The sequence below is a fragment of the Cygnus atratus genome, chromosome 4, assembly GCF_013377495.2.
Source record: "Cygnus atratus isolate AKBS03 ecotype Queensland, Australia chromosome 4, CAtr_DNAZoo_HiC_assembly, whole genome shotgun sequence".
Lineage (NCBI taxonomy): Eukaryota > Metazoa > Chordata > Aves > Anseriformes > Anatidae > Cygnus > Cygnus atratus.
The window spans coordinates 15,459,813-15,480,830 of NC_066365.1; the positions used below are offsets into that span (position 1 = coordinate 15,459,813).

The 21,018-nt window shown below is 43.2% G+C and overlaps 1 protein-coding gene across 2 annotated transcripts in view; it reads right to left on the bottom strand.

Annotated features, from left to right (window-relative positions):
- SLC4A4 (solute carrier family 4 member 4) overlaps positions 1-21,018 on the bottom strand; it is a 228,464-nt gene that overhangs the window by 155,625 nt on the left and 51,821 nt on the right. For both annotated transcript variants that reach the window (XM_035542170.2, XM_035542018.2), the window contains exons 2-3: positions 18,772-18,845; positions 1,847-2,026 (exon numbers count right to left, since the gene is read on the bottom strand). In XM_035542170.2, the coding sequence (XP_035398063.1) occupies positions 1,847-2,026; positions 18,772-18,845 (254 nt within the window). The remainder of the gene's footprint in view (positions 1-1,846; positions 2,027-18,771; positions 18,846-21,018) is intronic.

The following is a 21,018-nucleotide window of genomic DNA, read 5'->3' on the forward strand; positions in this document are numbered from 1 at the left end:
CCACCAGTGCGCAACAGCAAGTCACCGCAAGAACCTGGTAATATATATGGACACATGAGATGGTGAACAAGACAGAAAGAGTTACAAATGATGCAAGTATTAACACCATTGCATGGGACACCTGGAATATTGTGTGGAATTTAAGTGATCCCATTCCAAAAATAGGCAGTGCAGAGAGGTCAGGCTAGAAAAGGCTATGGGGGAAATTCTTGCGCAGAGAAATGACAAGACTGCATGTGTTCACATGCTGAAGAAGAACAGATAAGAACAGACTGAATTGTGACAGTAACAGAGGAAAAAATACTGTTAACCCTTTCTGAAATGAAAGGAACCAGAAACAATGATTAGCAAAACAAAAGGCAGCAAATCAAAATCTGATGGAAGAAACAGGTTTTCAACCATGGGTACAATTAGCCCATGGAAATGATTTCCCTAGGATACCAATACAACCAGAACCCCAAAAGGTATCTTCTTCAGATTTGGTCACTGGCACACACAAAAAAGAACAGAGATGTACATATAAAAATTAAATGGTAAATACCTAGAGTTCTTGAAGACAAATAATTATTTATTTCACTGTAAAACCAATTACTGGTTTCTGAGTGTTGACAAGAAAACTTCCTTGGAACAACTAGGGAACTACAGCTACAAAGAGCAAATGGTCTCGGTGACTTGCTTTTCTTTTCAGTAATCATTCTCTGAAGTATCTACACCAGCGAGAATAACAGGCCCTGGGCTAAAAACATGACTGATCTGATCCCATATTACTGTCTTTACATGCAGCAACTATGCAGCAGCACAATTTCAAAATGAATAACTCCTGAGTTTCTTCAAAGATCAGGTCTTACAACCCCTGCTCACTCCTCTCTCCCTCTAGCTCAGAAAGCATTTTCTCCCTTACAAGCAAGTTGTTTACTGAAACTCCAACTACCTGGAATTAGCCTCAAGAATCTGAGCTATACTGTCCTGAGCTGTTCCCCTACATTCAAACCTTGTTGGCATGATCCATTCTAACAGGTTGTCACCGTCTTCCTCCCACTTCTATTTAAGCAGATATCCTCTAGATTACAAAACAAGCTTCTGGCCAACAGAGAAATCAGACTTCATGACAGTCTCTTACGTTACTGAAGAGACGCCTAGTGATGACACCAGTTCTTTCTTGTCTGCTTAGCAATTCCAGCATGCATGTAGGTATAAGGCACCAGAAACAGACCTCATCTGCTTATCAAAAATTTCGATATTCATCCCCTACAGATATTCAAACATACAGTCATGTTACTTTTTATTCTCCTTTTTCTCTACAAAACTTTAAACTGACCAATCACCAAAGTTAAGAAAGACTTATTAGCATCATAAGTTATTAATATAATGAAGCCAAAGCCCAAGGGGATTTGTTTCTTAGAGCCTACAGCCATGGTCTTGCTGCTTCTTATCAACCTGCTCCTATGAGGTTGTTTCGAGCTGAAACCAGGGGGTGCTTGAACCACAGTTTTCATCCTGAGAGCCAGGGCAGAAGCTGCAATCAATCTGTCCAGGCACATACTCAGTCTTTGTGTTTCCTTGCTATCTCCTTACACACAGTGTCAACTTGCTTTTAAAATTTTGGCCTATTGCTGACTGGCATTAGCTCAGTAGCAAACTCAGGTGATACAGAGGGATGAAATGTCCTCTCCGGCCTTTTCCAAGCCACAGCAACCATTCGATAGCAACCGATTTAGACTATTCTGACCCTGCAACATGAGAGGACTGTTTTTCTTGATCCACTTTCCTCCTTCGTGATCAGATCAGGAGCAAATCACTAGACAACAGACCATTGTAGTGAGTGACAACCAACACCAACACTTACTGAGTGGTTTGAGGATGCTGCTGCTTGTCTCATCAGCATTTTCTACGTCTGATTTGTCGGAGTAGTTCTCAGAAATTTTCTCCTTTTCTTTCTTTTCTTTGTGCCCAGGTCTTCTTCTATGACGCCGCCTTCTCCTGTAGCTCTTCGGCACATGGACCCCAATGTAAATAGTGTGATGACCTAAGGAACAGAAGCACAGAAAATATTAACTTGGACTGCATACAGTTTGTGCACAACTGATAGGTACAGTTCATGTTGAGTTTCATTCAAATAGGTGAGTGAAGCATCTATTGTCGCTGGCCTAACATTAAATAATAGTGTGTTTCTTAGCTCCAAAGGTGAGCTAAGACCTCTTGAACAACCATTCGAAAAGTATTTTTTGTACAATCATTTCTGAGAGTACATTCCAGTGCAGACTTGCTGATAATTATTCAGTCCTTGTGACTCATTTAAAAATAAAAATAAAAACCACAGAAGGCCATCAAACAAATTTTGCAATACAAAATACAATCATTTTCAAAAACATTCCACATTATTTTTTCCCATTTGTTTTACTAAATACATTGGCTGGACTACGCACTCACTTTTGCAAACTGATCCAGCTTAACTGAAGGGCACAGAGCAACAAAATTTATATCACTTGACTAGTCCACTTAGTAACAAGTATCAAAGTACCACTAGGGTACTTTAATACAGCAGTGAGGAAGGACTACCAAGATAAGTTACTGCAAATTTCTAAGTACTTGATGCTTTCCAAAATAAGAATTAAGTGCCAAATTTTGTATGCACACTGTGAACACAAGTTATGCCTTTTCCCTTTCATATAGGCTTTTCTTTCAAAAATAAAGCCCTTAAACTACATCTACCAATTCTTATTTCTTTTTTATGAGTTTGATTAAAAATGCTTTATTTTCAGGGCTTTCCGCACTTCTACCAGCTTGGAATAAACATCTTTCCTTGCACATACAGAAAACATTTACGAGTCTTTTTCTGTTCCTAGATAATTCAGCCATCTTAGTTTAAGCTTTAAAAACAGCTGCTTCAGATTTAGCTCTTGATGAATGATAGCTATCTTTGATGTTTTGGACAAAATTTGGTTTCCCCACTGATTTCTCAGACAAGTGCAGCTAAACACACATGCCATATTACTGAAGTACATTTCTCTGAGTGAAGGAGCCCCAAATGCACATGAGAACAAGTGTATTTATTTGCATATTCACTCAGCTACTTTTGCTCACACCCAGAAACGGCAGTTTCTGCCAAGCTACCCCTCTGCAGTCACTGTCTCAGCACCTCACATACATCTATTCTTAGACACTTACACCTCCCATGAATGCATGGCTGTTAAAACCCCATGCAACCAAACCTGATCAAATATTCCAGAGAAGGCAGAGGGTACAGCCTTAGGGGAGTATAAAAATATAATAATAATAAGCCTATTTTTATACACTCAAATCCTTCCTGCAGCACTGTCCCAGCCCAACTCATTGGGGGGCATCTCCCCGCGAGGAAGGGAGAACGGAGTTAAGCAAGTAAGGAAAGCCAGGCTTCACTTGATAAAGCAGTCATGCACTTGGGAAAGTTAGGGAGAAAAGTGGCCCTTGCTATCTACCCATCTCTGCTGATTCTCCCTCATTACAGACTACACATTGCTCTTTGCTATCATCTACAAGCTGCACCTATTACTGTTGTTTGCTTTTCAGCAGCATCACTTGGTTTCAGATTAACCACTTATTTGCAACACACAGGAAATTGCTTTGGAAATGCCAGCACAACAGTAAAGGCAGAGACAGCAGCTACCAGTTAATTTCACTGCTAAACATGTGCGTGTAATTGCTTATTAGGTCAAATCCAGTCTTTGAGACTGAGCAACTGAAAATCTCATCACAAAATCCCTGATTTCCATAACAAACTAATTTTTCAATGAAAAACAGCCTTTCAAAATATTCCTCTCTAATGAGACACCTTGTCTGAGGACACCAAGAGATGGAGATGGATCACCACATCTGTGGTGAAGGGTGACCAGGCAGCCCACAGAGCTGTATGTGGGACACAAGCCTGTGAAATCCCTTCTCAAAAGTATACGGTACAGGCATAAAGGCATACGTGTCTGTGTTTATATATGTATGTATATATAACATATTAAATAAAATAAAGACTGGAGGGATGTTGATGAAAACTCAGAATTTGCCATGGAAAAACTACACTGATCTTTAACTGAAGATTTCCACAGGGACAGCTGAGACACTTTCTGCTCAACTGCTGTAAGCAGCTCTGCGCTTGAGGTGTGTTTGTGCTTTTCTGGTACTCCCACCTTTCCTCGTTGGATTTATCTGTGAGATATCTTCTCAGACTCCACATCTGCCATTTCATATTCCACATATTCTTGAGGCCAGCTGCAAAGTTTGGAGACTCTTTCCCTTTCCTTGCACATGAATTTTCTTGCTGAAATGATCTGAGGTCTTTTAAAAGACTGCTTGACCAGTGTTGCCTGACAGCAACTTGAAAAGAGCTAATAGCATTGCTAAGGGACTTTGCAAAGAATGGAATAACGAGCTGTATGCAAAGACAGGGACAGAAGCTTATGAAAATAGCTCATACCCTATGCATATTACACTGTCTCATCCCCATCTACACACATACTTCATAGCCCAGTAAGACTATTTAGGCATACAGACCTCTAACAGTAGCTCCTTTGGAAAGCAAGCACAGGAGAAATGAGAAATTAAGTGCAAACTGTTGTTGAGTCACTAAAGTACAGAAAAACATCTGAAAAAGGGCTTTTTAAAAACTGCATTCTTAATTATTAGAGACTAATAAGATTAGGAAAAAAATCTTCCCCAATTTGATGACTTAAAGAAACAGACTCATCCCCAGACTGGCAGTAAATGTGATACATTTTGGCTCCAAAGTAATTTGTTAGGAGTGAATTGCAATAGAAAGCAGAGGCTTACAAAGAAGTTCCCTGCTCACCCACAGCCATAACGGGGCTGCAAGTGCTGGCGATGGCCCTGAAAGCTATCACATCATCGTTCTGGTGCCTCATGTGCTATAGTTTCTGTACTGGCTGCAACTATGCAGAAGACCACGCTAAATTAATAAAACAGATATACAACTACATAGAGTATTAGTGATACAAAGGTATCAACTAACAGATATGAAGTGTTAGTGAAAACCTCTCAAAGTTACTTTTTAGCCAGTACTGTCTAGGCTAGGGTATCAAAAGGGTCACTGCAGAAACTCCACCAATGCCTGCAGTCTAAAAGCCAACAAGTTCACTGCTACGTGTGCATCACCCGATGCTCCAGGCTGCTAACAGCTGTACAACTGCCCGGCACGGTACCAGCCACCAATAATTTGTCATCTCAGGGAACAGGACAAAAAAAAAGAAACAGAAATCCAGGGCCAAGCAAGGTCCAAAAATCAGGCAGCACAACAGTGGCAGAAGGAAAGGGACCGATATCTGCTGCCTCCAGCCCAGTGTGCCAGCATCACAATCTTTCAGAAATGGGCTCAAACCTCTGAGGGCCCTGGGCAGGGGCAGAGGCACAATGCCAACGTTGGGATACCTACAGCGAGACCTTGCAGGTCAGCACCTGAAGACACCATTTAGCTCTGGCACATCAAGCAAAACCAGGAAAGCTATTCCAGCAACTGGAAATATCAGCTGTAACACAGCAGATGGCATAAACGCTGCATAGAGAGAGAGAAGGGGGAATTTTATCTGAGCACAAGCAGCAGTTGTAGGGTAGGGGTGGCCCTTGGGACAAACGAGGCAGTGGTAGCTGCTCCCAAGGAATTCTTACCAAATCGCATCCAAAAGCCAGATGCAAAAGGATGGGGCGATTCCAGCTATTTGTATTTAGACACGGTCCTCTTTTGAATCACTAATTCTGTGGTCAGCTTGATAATAAAAATACATCATAGTAAGCCTGTAGTCTTAATGCTTTAATATGCTGCCAACAGAACCAGACAATCTCTTTAATCTTTTGATCACGTGTGCACAGTGCAAATTTTGGTGATATGAAACTAAGTTGTATATATGCGGGCAAATATCTGCATTACTTAGCTGCTTTTCCCTGTTCTGCATGGGAGACACTTACTTAATGCAGCTTTTTGTCCTTCCCCCTGCCTCCCCCTTTTTTTCAGTTTTGATTTTTTTCTCTCCCAGCATGTTCAGGGTGGCCAAGCAAGACATTTTCCTTTTCTGCGTACTTGAAGTAAGTGCTTGGCATCTGTTTACATTGTTGTGAACGCTGAGATAAACTTCTAGGCTCCCTTCCCAAAGTGCCTGGAAGGAAACAATTGACACGTATTCTCAATGCACGGGGTTTCTGAGACATTTCCTACTCACTGGGCTAACAGAGCTTTCCCATGAGAACGATTTACTACAAGCAGTAATGCCTGATAAATCCAACATGACACACATGCACCTCACTACTATCCTGCAGCTTGGAGGAGGATGGGAGGAGCAGAGACAAGCGGCAAACTTCTGATAATCCAGGTCCCACCGAGCCACAGGTTTCTCTCATGCACACAATGGAGGCCATTTGCAAGTTTCCTCCTATAGACCCTGCTGCACTCACAACCTCTTCCTCCCTCCCTCCCCACTCTCCCCCAGGAAAATGACTAGTCTCTGTGTGCACCTCATTAATTTCAGAACTGTTTTGGTTGACCAGAGGCATGAATTTCACAATGCTATAAAATCTCACGGGTAAGATGCCCAGCAAGACCTGCAGGTGAAAGCAGCCTGCATTTTCTCTTCCAAAGCACAGCAATGGATCACAGCTTCCTCACACTTACTCCTACTGTAGATAAAACTTTCAAAGTTAAATTTTCTTTGCATGAAGATAAACTTTAGTGTGTACCAAATTTGAAACAAAATTGGTTCATCTCATTATTAATAGAGCAAGAAGCAGTCATCATCAGAGAGGTATTTTTCCCCTGGAAAATTTTTGGTTGAAACCACAACTTCTGCTTCATTAAGAGCTACTGAAGAAAGCAGCTCATGATTCAGAGTCCAGACTTAGAGGACGGGCACACGAGTCTCCCTGAATCAGTTTTATTGGTGAAAACCCACTCACACATCGCCAAATTTAAGTTTTGTAAAATGCAGAATTCCATCCCTGCCTGCAAGGATATCTGTTCATCTCTGTCCTCGCCAAGCATGGTCTTGTTGAAGTACTGGGAGTGAAACTGCCTGGATCTCAAGTCATGCACAGCACACAAGCTCACGCGCTGATCCCAGCAGCACTCTGACAACACACACGGAAGAAAGCAGCTCCAAGACACCCTGCTCCAAAGGGTCAGGTCCCTCAAGCATGCTGCTACAATGCGACACCACGCTCTCTAGTCCTTTTCTGAGTTCTTCCATTTAAGGGAACCTGGGGATTAAAGAAATGGAAAAATAGGAGAGGGAAAAAAAAAAGTGTACTGAAAAATAAAAACTGAGAAATCTGCAGGCTTGAAGTTTTCTGACCTCGTAAAGTTTCTGCTATTCATGAGTCACTTGCATGCCTTTACATCGCTAAACTTGTGTGTTAGCATGGCCTCAGGACCCGCTACCTGCACAACCCCAGTCTCCATTCAGGTGTTTGCTCCTCATTGCCCACTGAGGCTCGCACAAAGCCTCACAGGGGTTTCTCAGTGCAACAAGGCAGGCCCTGTACATGTGTAAGAAACAGACCAGGTTCCCATGGGTCTATACCAGTAACGCTGCCTGGCGGCTTTTGCAGTCGCTGTGGCACAAATCTCGAGTCAAGCCGGAGGAGTCTGTCAGTGAGGATGCTTCTCTGTCCAAGGAAGAAAGGATGACAGTTTTTAGAGACTGAGAGGCAGAGTGCATGTGCAATGCATGCACGCTGAATGTCTGCTCACTGCTCAGCAAGGGGCAATACAGCCCTGTGAAACAACCAGGACGAGTCTGGCACAGTCAGCTGAGGATCTGGCTAAATGTAAGTGATGAAGAAAGCTTGGGATCTGCCCACATGGGAAGTGTGCCGGCAGCAGGGAATTACTCTCGGTGCAATCACGTCAGTCCCAAACTTGACATCCCAAAGCCTCTGGAGCACAAACTGTCTATACTGTTTAAAACACGTGGATCTATTCATGCTATAATACTGCTGGCAAATGGCCAAAACATACCTAGAGAGAGAGAAATCAGGTGTTCGGTTGTCTCCTAGACTAGTTCTGGAACCATATTTGCTTCAAAAAGCATTATTGCTTCTTACAATCTCCTTGATAAATAACTGAATCTTCCCCAAAAGGATAATAAAGACTAAATCTCTTGTCTCATGCACCTATGAATAGCTGTGCAGTTCAGGTTTCTCAAAAATCTGAATTTAGGCTGTTCTGAGGAGCTTCGTCCTGCAACAAAACCTTTTCACAAAACCTTTTGGATGGTATATAGAAACACGTATGTGTAACATCGTATTAGTGACCATGGCAGTAATCCAAATGTAGGGCACTACCAGAAAATCTGTGTTTTCTGGCAGAAATGCAAACTGAAATAATTGCCTTAGCATGAGAAAAAAAATCAGCAGATATGATTAGATTATTTAAATACAGCAATAACTTTTGTGCCTGAGGTCTCTGTTAATCTGGGCACTGAGCTCAGTCTACCACTTCCTGACATCTTAGTGCAGGACCAAGGACAGACTTTAGCCTAACATTGTGTAAGACTGAAATTCTTCTTCCATTCCGGTTATCTACAGCCAAACAAACAAGCAGAAAGAGATCACACTTTATTTACAATACCCTCTTCAATTTAAAACACCAACTCTCTTCTTTTAAGAAAAAGGTGACAGTGAAACAGCTTTTGCTTAGCAAATCAAAACCTGGTCATTTCAAGAAAGGAGCTGAAAGTTACAGGATCAAAGGATAAAGTCTGCTTGGTGCATATCTAAGAAGGAATCCTTTCCACATGACCAGGGTTGTTGAGACTTTGAGCATGGCCATAAAGAATCTCAGACTGGCACCTTAGAAGGAAACAAGATCAAAAACTAACATTAAAAATTTATAAAGCAACGAAAATGAGCTGAGTATTAGTTTTCACCTGGTCCTTAGTTTTACTTTCAAGGCTCTTTTCCAGAGAGCAGGGAGAGTTACGTTAAACCTCATCAGGCTTGGACAAGCTCACTTGGTTACGACTAAGACATCTCTACAGCCAACCTCTTCTCCATAAGCCAGCTGGCTCTGGCCACTTGCACCTCCTGCTCTGTGTGTATCCAGGCTCTCAGAGAAGACTGGGGCAGATATTTCAGGCTGCCTGAACGAAGGGCTTCGCTCAGCACACTCCAGTCATTTAATTTTGGGACAGGGCTGACCTAATAACACAGGAAGACAAAGGTGTGCCATTTTCATAGCCTAACAATCAGTTTCAAACCTGGATGGAGCTGACACACAGCTTAACCCCAGGGTAAGGAAGCTTTAGGTATGCACGTGGCTTCCTGACACATACCTAGAGCATATGGCTTTTATTCCTACTGCTAACAAGTCACTAACTTTATGAAAAATTGCTCCACAGAGATGCCCAACATTCAGCAATCTGCACCTACAGCAGCTCTGAAATCACATGAGACTGGCAGGGGATGCAGCCTGCCACGAGTTTCATCAGCAGAAGACCGCATGGCACACCTTTGTATCTCGATGGGCAAGAAGGAAGTGTTGGTGTACTGCCAAGCACACAGCTAAACGTGGCTCTGGTCAACACACTGCGAGGACCAGAGAGAGTCTAGTGCAGTTTTTAGTGGCTTCTTTTCAAAACCGGAGGTGGCAACAGAAGGGTTCTCATTTTGTGCAAGAATCTAAGGAAATCAATGACAGAAAGAGCTGACGGTCCAGAAGGACAAATAAATCACAGGGATGATCCATTTTAAAGGGGAGATACTAAAAGTAGCACTAAGCAAGTTCCAAAGTAAGCCCTGCTTAGTTTCAAATCAGCTCAAGAAATAAGAACAAAAGGCCATGCTGCTGTGTGCCGAGTGCACTTAACTCTACCTGATTTAAAGGGGTTACAGGTAGTAAACACCTCTCTGGACCAGCACCAGCAGCAGAGTAGCTGCAGGCCCTCCACCCCAACCAACTCCACCTCCCAGGATGCGGCTATCACAGCGTGTACCCAAGCGCAAATAGGATGGGACACAGCCTGTGCGACACCCTGCTTCAGAGAACAGTCAGCGCCAGTGGAACAGAAATAACCTTCCCATCATACGGCACCTTGAAATTTCCCAGGAGGGATCTGGAAGAGCATTAATTTCCCCACAGATGAAACACAGGCCTCCAAGAAACAACAGACAGGCCGGGATGTTTTCAATGATGCATTAAGACGAAGTACTCTGGGTAGGAGAAGAGCCATGGAAATTCACAAGGCCTGTTAGTGAACACAGCTGGTTCATGCATTAGAAACAAGGAACACAATTATTTCCTCCAGCACAGTGTAAGCACCAAGTACTATTCCCATTAGTGAATCTGAACACAGAGGCAAAAACTTAAACTAAAAGCAATCCTCTAGATAGGCTGACCAGGCATACTTCTGGGCTCACCACTTGGTCCTCACAGGACCTCACAGTGTTTCAGTATTCACCCTAATATTCAAGTCACTGCTTTTCCAGGTGAGTAGGAACTTACCCTAAAGCTCACAAGGCTTCACTGAAAAGTTTGCTGAAATTTGAATGAAATCTAAACAAGGTAACATTCCAGCTGGAGATAAATCAGACCCAAATCACCGTCATTCCCCACAGCAAAGCAGCACCAGAACCCTCTGAACCGAGGGCAGACCTTAGACCCTGAAGAGATTTGGCTCTTTGGGTCCCAGTAACAATTTTATGAGTGCAGAAGCATGCATGTCTCATAATGGTGATGCTTGGGCACAAAAATGACCTCTGCAAGAGGTTCCCGTGAAGGGAACCGAAGGTCTTTTAAGGGACCGAGCACACAGGTTCAGAGGACCAGCAACAGCAGGTGGATGCCTAGAATTGGACAACGGATGCTGGGCTGAGTGGCAGAGGCAGAAAAACTCATGTCTGTATGGAAATGACTGCAAAAATCTGTAACCAGGTAGCTGAACAAACTGAGATTGGGAAGTCCCTCAGGCTTAAGGGTCTTTAAACCAATAGTAACATGCAATAAACTAATTCACAACTATATGGCAGTTGGCCAAAGAGAAGGGTCCATGTGACCCGATCAGATGACGGGCTTTTGAGGAATGGGGCCAAATCCTTATAAATAGGCTACATGTGGCCGAGTGTGGGGTTCACAACCTAATAAAGGCCATCAGGAGAACAGCCTGCAGTGAGCAACGTGCAGTAGAATGCAAAACAGAAGCTCCAAGAGAGACAAAACCCAAGCTACAATTCAACAGAGAGATTAAATAGGAAGGGACAAGATTAGAAACAACAAGGCTCTCCTCAGTTCTGCCAGCTCTGGCAAAAGGACCCCACATTCATTGCTAGGATGGAAGGGCACATGAGAGCACCCAGCATCGGCAGTGAAGATGCAATGATTTACTTAATTAAGCAGGAAACTTGACAAAGATCATTTTATGGATTTGTATTACTGCACTTTACACCTCAGTATTCAGTCCTTTACTAAAGTAACTGCAAGGGGCAGGGAACTGAGCTAGGCAGTGAAAGATATCATGCAAACATGAGAATCTTTTGGTAACATCAGGCTCCTAGACCTTCAATATCTTCAAAAGGTCAGTTTAATCTTTACGTAAAGTGACCTCTGCAGTCTTTAAAAGGTTCCCACGTAACAACACTATAGTTAGCCAGACAGAAAGTGCTCCTAGCCGTCTGTCTGACGCTTGCACTTCTCAATTTCAAACATATGCTCACCTGCTACCTACCAATGACCCAGACAAACTGCCAGATTCCTAACAAGATTCAGAGGCTGCTCCAGTGAAGCGTGTTTGAAAGGTGCGTTAGCCCTGAAGAACAGCACAGCTCTGAAACACAGAGCTCACTTACATTCAAGCCAAGAAGGTCTAAAATAGGAAGAGAAAAAATAAAACGATGTCTTCATATGGCTTCTTGAAGGTCCTACAAACCCTGTTTGTTCAGAAGGAGGAAATTAATTAGTCATTGCTAGGAAAGGATCACAACTTGTGCCATGAAGCCCTGAAGACACATGCCAATGACAGCTAAAAGGTACCGCAATAAATTAATTGGTCGGCATTGTTTAGACAGAACAATAAACATGTTTGGGGCATTCTCACTGAGCTTTACATAAGCCTTTGCTAGACTCTTACCCACAACCCCATAAGCTGCTTTTCTTTCTCTCTTCTCTGGAGCTGTGTGAGGTTACAGAAGCCACCGAACCTGTCTTGCTGTTATCTGATCTAATCTGGCCAGTACTGCTTGGATTCTACTGAAAGAAAAAGAAACTTAAAAAAAAAAAAAAAAAGCTTTTGGGAACAGGGCAGAGGAAGGGAGCCGTGCTGGGCAGGGCTGTTTGTTTTAAGTTTTAGGCTAAGCTGTTCAGAAACACGGCACCTTTGGATTTTCTGGCATCCACCTTCAGCGCTGACCACAGCTCCTTTAAAAAAATCACGTCCTCTTTTGAAATGGCCCGAATTACCACCCAAAGTGGATACAGCCCAGAACAACCCATCTTGGCTGAAAATCTTGACTTTATTTCCCATATTTCCATCTCATTAATTACCAAGGCTGACCAAATGACTACCAAGCTGTACTTGGCACTGCTCAATGCATACATGCAGGTAGGTTTTAGACCACTCTCCAATAGAAGCAAGAGCCTCAATTTTCATAGCTGCTGAGACTGTGTACCTAGGTATTCAGTGGGAGGCCACTGACTTTGTTCCAGGCCACTGACTCCGGGACAACAACTTCTAACATTCTTCCTCTGAATTTTACAGGCACAGTGCACTGCATTATTTGGAGACCAAGAGTCTTATAAATACTGATGAACTGCTTCATGCAAGTCTATCAGAGAGAGACTTCCCCTCCCTTACATACAAGGGTAACTTTTGTGGTTATGCAGAGAAGTTAAATGTTGGCCTTTTCAGTAGGGACACAACTAGCATCCAGTTTGGTCAGCTTCAACATTATCCCCTACAAACTCAAGGCAGGGACAGGCAGAGAGGAAAAAATATCCATTTCTCTGAGGGAAAATCCAACACTAAAAGTGCCACCATCATCATGATACCAACTGTGAAGACTGAGCACAGATCAGCAACAAAAACAAGATACACAACTGCGACATGCCAGGCAGAAGTCTGCCTAAACCACCATCCCATTTCCTCTGGCAAGTGTCAGGCAGCTCAGGGGAAGTCCTCCTAACTGCCTGACTCTGTAGTAGTGAATCATGAGATAAGAAAACGGCCCTGCTGCAAACAAACCTTGATTCCAAGGCTGCAGTTATAACTAACCAGTGAGAGGGCACAGCACGTTTTATGAGACAGACTGCTGGGCAGAGCTGGGTGTAGGTGGAGGCCAAGCAGCTGCCAGCAGGGCACCAGGATGCAATGCAAACCACAGGGCACTCACTGGTGGGAGCCGCATTTACACAAAGGCCTCCTGACATCTCTCCAGTGGCACAATGCTTCCTTCAAGGAAGCACCAAAGTTTTCCACATCTCTTTTCAGCCCCTTTTTTAATACTCAGAAAGTTCTCACAGCGCTGTGCAACTGGAGAAGGGATAAGACCCAACTGAAAGGGTAGTCACTTGTCAGAGTGGTATGGAAACCCCTTCCTACACTGCCACGTACCTTAGGCTCAGAACAAGCACAGTGCAAAACTTACCCTCACTTAGAAGCAAACACAATCTTTCCTTTGCAATGGGCACAACACATCATCTATTGACTCAGCTGTTCTTAAACCATTTTCTCCATTTCTTCTATAAGCACAGCCCACTTATCACTACCTCATGTGAAGTCAGTTTATCATCACCTCCATTTTGATTGCAGTTCTTCCTCACCAAGTGTGCAGTAGGTGGGTGTCAGCACCTTCTCACACAACTCCAGCACCTTTAAAGCTAACGCTGATTCCTGCCAACAGGTCTGAAAAGCATCTGCAATGACCAGAACAATACCTGAGACAACAATGGGTAAAACAGACACAGGCTGGAAAGTGTCAGTAATAAACATGCTCATGGGTTTGCTAGTGTCGAGCTTCCAAGTGACCGAGCAGTGATACTACCTTAATGAGAGTGAAGTTCTGAACAAACCACTTCACCGGTGACTTACATTTCACAGACCTTGCAGCACGTACACGATCGACTTAACTAATCCACACACACAAAAATGGCTCCCAACTTTTCCATAGGGATTTACCATACTGTCAAAAAGTCTGCAGTGAAGTCACAGCACTAAGACCTTGCTATTTATCATGAACCAGATAACGGCACATTTCAGCATCCTGTAAAGTGTCCTGACAGAGTCTAAACTGGAATCTTTCATTCAGACACTGCACAGTTGAGAAGATCCAAACCACCCACCCCGTTTTTACTAACTGTGCAGGGCAGCATTCAGGTCCCAATCTGTGCCTGCTGGTCCCAAGCCATGTCATCTGCTGTATGGGAGGAGAGAAAAAAGGCAGTCCCTAAGTCCTCATCATTAAGCTTTTGCACAAGCATAGCCTGAGTCAGTTTCACCAAAACAAAATACAGCCTACTCTACCTCTACAGTTAAATTAAAGGCACCAAAGCAAATTAATGAAGTACAGTGCGTACTTGGATTTTACATGATTATTTTTTTAATTGTACTCATTTCAGAAACAAATAAAAACTAATTGATATAAAACAGATTATTTCTGAAAACAGAGAAGGTCTGCCTACAGTCAGTGATCAAAAACCAAGGGTTGGGATAGAAGAAGAAAAAAACAAATTAAATAGGCAAACATAACTTATGTCTCCTACCTTCTGCCTGCTGTTAATAAAGGTAAAGATTTTCACAGGCATCTTTGCCCTTTTAACCTCTCTCCTCATTGATCCAACCATCAAGAAATAATCATAGGCTTAAATCATAACACAGCTTTCTACCAGCAAAGTGTCATGACACTACAGGGTCAAGAATAGAAAGAACGGAGGAGGAAAGTGTGGGGAGCAGTCAGCTAAAATGGCAAAGGATGTCACTGCAAGTTGCTACAAAGACCCTGGTTTAAATCCCATAATGTTAACAGGATCCACAGCAAAGTTTTCACTGTAACAGAACCTCTTCCTGAAGTTAGTTCTTTCTAAGATGTACTCTCCACACTTTTACTTTGCAAATCAATCGAAATGTGGGACAAAACACCTGACGGAAGTGCTGGTCCCCTTCTCCTAAGGGACACAGCCAGAGCTACCCTGGCCTTCCAGTAACAGAGCTGTCAGACTTGAAACCAAGCATCCTCCACCCCACTGCAGAGTCAGGGCGGCAGCAAGCCTGAGGGAAGTTACACTTAAAGAGCTAAGAATACCTTATCTCAAAGGATAAGGTGGAGCTTTACTTTTCCCCTGTTGCAAAATTGGTTATTAAGTAATCTGTTTATGTCACACATACCAGCACTCCTAACAGTGGCATTACAGCACTATGTCATTACCTTCAAGGAAAGGAACGTGCAGTGCTCTAAATGAATGGGAATGGCTTTCTTACACAGGAGGTTCAGCTTAGGGCAGTGCCTGTTCTTGATTTCCCCCACGAAAGCCTACGCTTTCTCACTTACTTTCCTTCTACACTCTGAACTGGACCTAGGGAGCTCCCTTCTCTCGCCGAGTCATGTTTCGGGGCACTTCTGCTCCACATCAGTGAGGGGACAGCAAAGCAGCTCTTTGTAACTAAAATGCAGTGAACTTCTTAACTAAGCCGTCTCACTGAAAAACGGGGGTACCTGCAAATGAATCATTTTTGAATGTCAACAGCTGATATCACTAATAAAATAGCAATGACATGCAGTGTAGGATTAGACTGAGGTGCCACCTTAGAGAAGCATTAAATCATCTCTGGAGCTAGGCCAAAGGAACATACTTTTGTAATGTATGTAGGGTTTCTATTAATGTTATATTTACTCAGCAAGGGCATGACCGACAATCGCTCCAAGCTGAAAATGTCTCAACATCCTACTGACCAGAAATGCCCTGTTCCCCCCCTTCCTTAACCAAGTCCTTCCCTCTCCCGCACACCACTACATAACCAAATCAGTGAGCAACATGCTAATCCAGAGCTGCTATCTCCATCTCACAAACATAATGCAGGGCCACCAGCCAGTAAAAAAAAAATAATAAAAAATAAAAGACTGACTTCAAGAGTTGCATTCTGGAGAGTTAATATGCAAGAGATGGATGCTCAGAATGACGACTTTCAAATACTGTCTTCATTTGTTTTAAATCAAACAGATCGAAAAGCAACAAAACCAGCTGCTTTCTAAGCGTATCATAATGCCTCACCTCCCTGCTCAGTTGTTTTCCTACAGGTTTGGTGAAATTAATAGCTTTAAGCAACCTTCCTAAGGAATTTGATCAAAATTGACTACTTGGTGAAAAAATAAATTATTGGCAGAGGAATGAATAGGAAAGAGGCAAACAACTGTCAGAGGTATGTTTTTCCTCCATGAAATCGGGTGAAAAACAAAAACTATCAGTAAAAAAATAAAATACATCTGGAGGTGACAATTCTGCTTGCAGTTACTTTCTTCTACAGAGGATGCCACCAGCATAAGCTATTCAGAAAAGTGAGTTATAACAACACCACAGAACTGGCTGATGTAATGGAGAGGGTTTTGAAGCTAACACCTCCTGGTCTCTAGACAAACGCTCTCCTCCTTCAAACTGTGCCACTCCACCTCTAATGCAGAAATCTAGCAAAGAGACTTAAAACCATCTGCACCAAGTGTCAGCCAAGGGCCTTCAACCTGGCGTTTTAACCCTTCCAATAGATATATGCAGACTGTAACTGTACATGGGGTGCATGTACGCATATTAGGTGCACGCAGACATTACTTACATACAGACACAGCTGTGTGCATAAAGAGTTAGGTATAATTAGGGACACACACCTTCTGTAATGAGGCAAATAAGTTCCCTTCAAAGTGCAAAAGCCTTTACCAATTCTACGCACTGTGGTAATGCCTCCAGTTTGCAAGGCAAGCTCTGAATGTAAGGCTGTTCCCGTGCAGAAGAGCAGAGTGGCCGAGCAGCAACTTGCCGGTCGAATCTTACGTGCGCCCCTCTGCAGCGTGACACTGACAGATGCTACAGCATCAGCACTGGCTCTGGCACAGCTGGCGACTCCTTTTGTGATTTAGCTAGGTCATTCACAGGAGCCTGGAGAGAATCAAGGCACTGCCCTCTGCACGAACAAGGGAATTAGCTGGTTACACAGCTCCAAGTCTCTGGAGATTCAGACAAGCAGCTACAGTTCTCAGAGGCCTGTTGTGTGCAAACAGAAACACTGCATATTTTTTCACCTCCTCTTCCCCTTACCCCAGTGAGATGAACAGCAAGTGGTCTGCTAGCCCAAGTAAATCATACGAGGATATCTGCATTGCAACATGGAGATAAATACTTAAAACATTAACCCAACCTTTTTCACTGCACCTTCAGACAGTTAAAACAGTCGCTCCCACACTGCTCTTCACAAACAACAATCTGTATTATATTCTTGGAGCATCACATATGAGTGATACATACCACAAGAGCATGTGGCAACGTTTAAGGCAGTAAATTACAAGAAATATTCCCCCTCCCTCCCCTCTCAAATGTTTCCGCTGTGCCAAAGCATCAATTATTCCATGAGCAGAAGGCAATACAAAAACCCTGTCATTCCATCCCTGCAGACAGCAAATGGCCTCATTAAACCCAACATGATGATTTATAGCTACTGAGCCCAGATCACTTCATACAAGAGGGGAAGAAAACAGAAGCGTTTACATGGAAATGTCTGCTCTGACTTCCGGGAAGTGTTCTTATCAATCGTTTCTGCAGATTATTTTCTTCCATACTGTTTGATCCTTTGGTGTCCACCACTGGTGACAGTGACCCGGCTGTAACTCTACACTTTTCAAAATATTTTAAACTGAAAGCCACAGGTGTTTGTTTACAAATAAACTAGAATAAAACTATGCACCCAAGTCAAAAGGGAAAGGACAATATTGTGAGGTGAAATTCTGGTCCCGTTTCCCTTCTAGCTAGAATATATACCCTATTGTCTTTTCCTCTTCCTCCATTAGTTTATCAAACACACTGTCAGCTGATCCTCATAAAACAAGAAAAACAGAATTTGCTGCAAATAATTCATTCTTATCAGCTTTAAGAATTTTCCACAACCAACCTTAAAAAGGTAAACTCCTGTGAACTCCCTTCTCCTTTCAGATTTCACAATATTTTTATTCAGAGAGAAAATAAAAACACTTTCAAAGTCTACTCTTTTCCTAAAAAGCGAGGAAACTTTTTGCTGTCTTAAAAAAGTTATTCTCCCAAGGGTAAAACCTTATTTTTCCACCTCCTAAGCTAAAAAAATAACCCAGGAAAACATCCACTTGCTGCCTTATGCCCACCCCCAACACTCGGTACATATTCTGCCGCTCTTTCCAGTTTGCTTCACCATCTGCGACACCTGCCACCGTATTCCAGCACTCCAAGGTGCAGTGGTGATATGCAAGTGTTGCTGGAAGGCTCATACAGGAAAGAAAAACAAAAAACCCCAATGTTTCACAGCCATTGTGCAAGAGACAGTGAACGTGATTCTGCGGGAAGTGGAAACGTGCCAGGAGCACACAATAACGTTCACTCTCGAACTGAAAAAGAGAATGTCTTTAAATTTAAAAGTCAGTTTCGCTCTGGTTAAGCTTATCTGTGTTTCAGTCAATTTTAGGATTAATTACTCAGCCGAAACAAAGGTGCCCTTTTTCTCTGCTATCCGACTGGCAATTTTATACACAAATACAAACTGTGAAGATACCCTTTCTCCCCAGCAGTCCACAGTCTCTTACCTTCCACTTCTTCTTCATCACATACATGTTTAAGGAAGGAAGCCCCTCTATCCAGTACTGCCTCGTCCTCCATCCTATAGTAATAGAAAAGAAAAAAGGAATGCTCAGACTTCTCCTGGAGCGAGCTATTTGAAACAGCCCAGGTCCTGGGCAGGTTAACTTGCAAGCTGTTGTTCATGTTATTGTGGGCACTCCCGTTCTCCTTCCAGTGCCTGCTGTTCCTTCATAGAGCTCCTTTCAAATGGCGTTTGGTATAAGCTGGCCTCACGTCGTTCGAATTCTAACCTTGAGAGGACATCAGTGCTGACAGGTGTGAGAAAGGTAATCCCGGCTAGAAGTCTTTGTTGTTTTTTTTTTTTTCCTTGTTTCTTTTTCCTGTTTCTTTCTTTTTTTTCCTCCTTTTTTCTTTTTTTCTAACAAGGACATATACACACACAGGCAAGTTTGGGACTGTCTATGCAAGAGCCAAGAGTTTGTGGAATTCCCGTTTCCCTTTAAAGTTCTTCTAAAAGATGTTGGCTGCAGAGCCACGCATACAAGCAAGCACGCATACTGTACACAGACACACACACGCGTTCGCATGCACAGTGGGAGACTCGGCTTCAGCCAGCCTCTTAATACCAGCAAAGCACACTTGTCTGTCGAGAGGCAAGCTTTGTGTCACATGTTGGCCTTACAGAAATCTGACATACGAGGATTATCCAGAGACCAAGCTACAGTAAGTCAGGCCATCACGGCAGTCATGTATGTGTGCCACCCATTCATTCATCCATCTGGGGACTGATTTTAGTAGTTGCTTTCTTTCCCCTCCCTTTCTCTCTCCACCTCTTACCAGCTCCTCTGTACAGAGGAGGCTCTAAATCCTACGCCTCCGCCATGAAGTCCTCCTCTGGCACTGCCCAGAACTTGCCCTGCTCTATTTCATGCACAAAATAAAGACCCTGCATGCTTTCCAAGGGCTCATCCGCAAGCTCATTTTTGACCGGCAAATATAAAAATGGCAAAATAACAAAGAAAACATTTCTAGTTATATTAAATAATCTACTTACATATCGCTTGGAGGCTAAGCATATATTTGCTGCTCATTGCTAGACAATGAGCTGTGTAAGCTTAATAGCAGTATAATTCTCAATAGAACTGCAGGCTCCGTTTGTAACCTCTTTTCCTACTAAAGGTAAGAAACTGGCATGTCTGGGTAACAACTGAAAAACAATACCTTTTCCTTTTATTCTGTAGATGGAATAGGGACAAGCCTCATACAGAAAGAAAAAGACCCTTCAACCTTCTTCACATCTATATTCCACTTAGGATTCCACAAGATGCTTCAAGCGCAGTAGCAGCAAATGCTTAAAAGAGATTTTTAGAGGCACATTCAAATTCAGGACAGTATAAAAACCCAAACAGGTAAATATGAAGCAATGAATACATCCTAGGATATCTACCTTGCAACTGCATGTCAATGTCTACCCGAACAAAGAAGCATTCAGCCACAAGAGCAGCAGAGCCCTCGTTTTCTAAAAGCAGTCCGCAGGCAGCAGTTCTCCCACCTGTGACACCCTGTCCCCACCTCAAGCACCTTGACCAACACAGCCCATCGGCCTCCTCTTTGACTCGTAGTCTGCAGCTCAGCTCACGTGAATGACTCCCAGATATTTTGCAGGTAAGGAAGAAGCAAAAAAGCTCAGACTGAAAACCACTGACCACGCATATGGAAATACACGTTTCATCTGGATTACCAGATGGCAGCAATACTACAGCATCGCACCCAGAAACGAACACGAGCCTCAGCTCCTGACTAAGTTCAGATCCAACCCAGAAGTTTGAAGCAAGGCCCACCTTTCCTTCGCTGGCTGTTTCTTCCTGCACTGTATGTAAGAGAGCTGGAAGACTGGAAGAGCAAATTTCTCTGACTTGAGAAAGGCACCATTTCACAAGCAGCTGCTGCCCTGCGTGGAGGGGTAGGACATGCTTCTTCCCAACAAAACACACCAAGCCAGTACACAGGTACGCACAGACAGCAGCCTTCCTGAAAGCTCAAGTTCTCCATTACATTATTCAACGCTGTTAATGCCGCTCTTGCTTGCATGCAACGGTTGTGTAGGCACACCCCAATTACGTTTTTTTTCCCAGAGTAGCACAGTAGCTACTTGCTATAAACACAACTGAAAACATCTGGAACAGATAGGGCTAGGTTTCCAGACCAAACACAAACCGCACGCGCTTTATTACTCCACAAAGTTCGTTTCA